General features: G+C 36.5%; 1 protein-coding gene across 1 annotated transcript in view; it reads left to right on the forward strand.

The window, feature by feature from the left end:
• LOC106870460 (sodium/glucose cotransporter 4) overlaps positions 1-3190 on the forward strand; it is a 96758-nt gene that overhangs the window by 69029 nt on the left and 24539 nt on the right. Inside the window, exon 8 of the mRNA XM_014916561.2 lies at positions 257-495. Within this exon, the coding sequence (XP_014772047.1) occupies positions 257-495 (239 nt within the window). The remainder of the gene's footprint in view (positions 1-256; positions 496-3190) is intronic.

Below are 3190 nucleotides of genomic sequence, written 5' to 3' on the forward strand. Positions count from 1 at the left end.
TATATATATATATATATATTTGTATGTATGTTTACATGTATGCATGTATGTATATGTATGTATAGTATATACTCAATTTTCTTTTTGTTTGCTCTTTTTGTTTCCTTTTTTTTCCACAAATGCAAAATTACAGCAAAATAGTTACAAGTAGCAATCAAAATAATATTTACTATTAACTACCAATAAGCTCAATTCTTACACTCCACCTTTTATCTTCAAGTTAAGTGAAACCATTCTTTTATTCTCTTCTTTATAGGTTTTATAGAAGTTGGTGGTTATGAGCAATTAGTGGACAGATACTTCCAATCTTGGTCCAACACAACCAGAGATTATTTATTCAACACCACTTCTCCAATGCATAAATATGCTGAATGTGGCATTCCACCAAAAAATGCAATGAGTTTGCTCAGGGCATACGATGATCCAAATCTTCCTTGGCCTGGAGTGATGTTTGGTCTTACAGTGTCTGCAGTTTGGTACTGGTGCACTGACCAAGTAATTTTTTCTTTTATTTTCTTAACATGTCTATCTCTCAGTTGTACAAATAATCTATTTCTAACATAATTGGATTAACATTAATTAACCCTGTCATCATAGTAGTCTCCCTAAAATATTTTTCATATTAAGTCAAACATTATGACTATTGAGGGAGCCTCTATACTCCGACTTAATCTGGTAAAATATGCAAATAAATCTTCCTCTTATCACACCTTACCATAATAAAAGATTGCTTTGGACCCAGATATACAAAAGAACAGATTAGTCACAGCCGGAACATGTTAGTTTCTCAATCAGGACTGATCTAGAGCTAAAGAACAACATCCATAGTCTTTGATAAGACAACGAGAGAGTCTTCACATGGTTTCTCTATCTATTAGAAATAGCAGCCCAAACATCAAATTGCACCTTAATCTTAGTCTTAGATCCTCCAGTATAGTTTGCCTGTATATTGGACAGCATGGTATCTCCAATCACTCCAGTTTTGAGCATAGTCACCTTTGTTTCCCCAGGTGAGGCTAAGTTATCAGTCATAAGCTCAGGAAGGGTGTATATTCCAGGGGTGCTAGGTATGCACTTTCCACCCATCGAAAATGGCAAATTCATTATAAATACAAACACCTTACTCGTTAATTTAAACACAAATCTTAATGGAAAACTTTTGTTATAACCCTGCCTGAAATTTGGTGGCATTGGGGGAGTGGCAGTACACCCAATACAATAACCACTATATGCCACTGAAGTTCAGATGTAAAAGGAACAGGGTGGTTGGCAGTCTAGTAACTTGTCACCAGAACTATTGAGGAAATACTCATGTGGAAAAAAACTACAATTGCTACAGAAACATCAAGAAAAATTGTCAATAATCACTCTGACCAGCTTATGGAAAAAAAAGAACATATTGATAATGTAACCCTAGATACATTTTATTTGAAAAATTATTGGTAAGGGCACAATCTAAATTATTGTTGAATATAGAGTTGCTGAGTTTAGGGTTAGACTGAAATTACACAGTCGATATATAGTTTTTCACATACACAGACATCTCAAAAGTAAATAGACACATCATTTTTTGGAAGATTCATTTCTAATCAAGTATTTAGTAGATACAAGGCGATGCTAGAAAGTTCCTGGATTTGGGTAAAAGAAAATAGAGGAGGATCAGTTAATCATGATTTTACTCAACATATTCCCCTCTCAGATTAATATAATATTGCAGTAGTCCTTCAGTTTTTCTAAGCCCTGTAAAAGATCTTGGACGGTTGAACTTCCAACCAAGCCTTTTGCAATACCCTTAAAGCCAGGAACTTCCCAGCATCCCCTTGTATGCCTTGTGCATAATGCATTAACTAGTTTGAAGTGGTACCAAGTAGTGTCCACACAGATAAAACTGTATAATGAGTGATGCCTATTAACTTTTGAGATGTCTGTGTATATTGTTCTCTATTGGTTAACTATAGCTGTACAGGCATATTTAATAAATGTATTAATCCCTATTAAACAGTTAAAGGGCCCTTTGCAAGTTATATAGACTCATAGGCCCAGTTTCCTAGTTTCCATGGTACATACATTTCCTTCTGAATTATTCCTTTCTGCCTGCTGACTTGATTGGAGCAACATGAAATGAAGTGTTTTGCTCAAGAACACAATGCGTTACCTGGTTCAAGAATTGAAACTACAATCCTACGATCATGAGTGCAACACTCTAACCACTAAGCCACGTATTTTCACAAGATTAATCACTATAATTGTAATGGTGAGGTGCTGATTAACATGTAACCATGAGTTCAAACATTACTTGTACAATTCTTATGTTGAGAGCTCCTGGTTAATGGAGTAGCTGAGAAGTTTAACTGCAAAGATAATTGGTTCACCAAAAACAGAATGAATGAAATTATCTATCACCATCAACTTCAACATCATCAATGACTTTATGTTTGGTTGATTACCTTGTCGGCATGGGCTAGGAAATGGTACGATGACTAGAAAAGGAAATAAAATCTATTTGCAGAGATTCACTCAAATGTGTGGTGTGCAAGGGAGATGACTGCACTGGTATGGACATGTGATGTGTTTGGACGAGGACAGCTGTGCAAAGAAGTGTTGATCTCTAACTGTGGAGGAAACTTGTGGTAGAGGTAAACCCAGAAAGACATGGGATGAAGTGGTGAAGCTTGATCTTTGAACTTTGAGCCTCTCAGACTAGTGACCAAGACCCAGTAATACCGCTGCACTCTTATGTGTTCAAAGTTTACACTGGGTGCACTTTATGGAATTTCTGTGCATAGGTGCAGGAGTAGCTGTGTGATAAGTAGCCTGCTTCCCAACCACATGGTTCTGGGTTCAGTCCCACTGCATGGCACCTTGGACAAGTGTCTTCTACTATAGCCTCAAGTTGACCAAAGCCTAATGAATGGATTTGGTAGATGGAAACTGAAAGAAGCCTGTTGTGTATGTGTGTGTGTGTGTGTATTTGTGTGTCTGTTTGTTCCCCCACCATCGCTTGACAACAGATGTTGGTGTGTTTAAAGAGACCAATAGAATAAGTACTAGGCTTACAAAGAATAAGTCCTGGGGTTGATTTGCTTGACTAAAGGTGGTGCTCCAGCATAGCCACAGTCAAATGACTGAAACAAGTAAAAGAATAAAAGAATATATATATATATACATACATACGTGACTATATATACAT

Source organism: Octopus bimaculoides, chromosome 16, assembly GCF_001194135.2.
Source record: "Octopus bimaculoides isolate UCB-OBI-ISO-001 chromosome 16, ASM119413v2, whole genome shotgun sequence".
Lineage (NCBI taxonomy): Eukaryota > Metazoa > Mollusca > Cephalopoda > Octopoda > Octopodidae > Octopus > Octopus bimaculoides.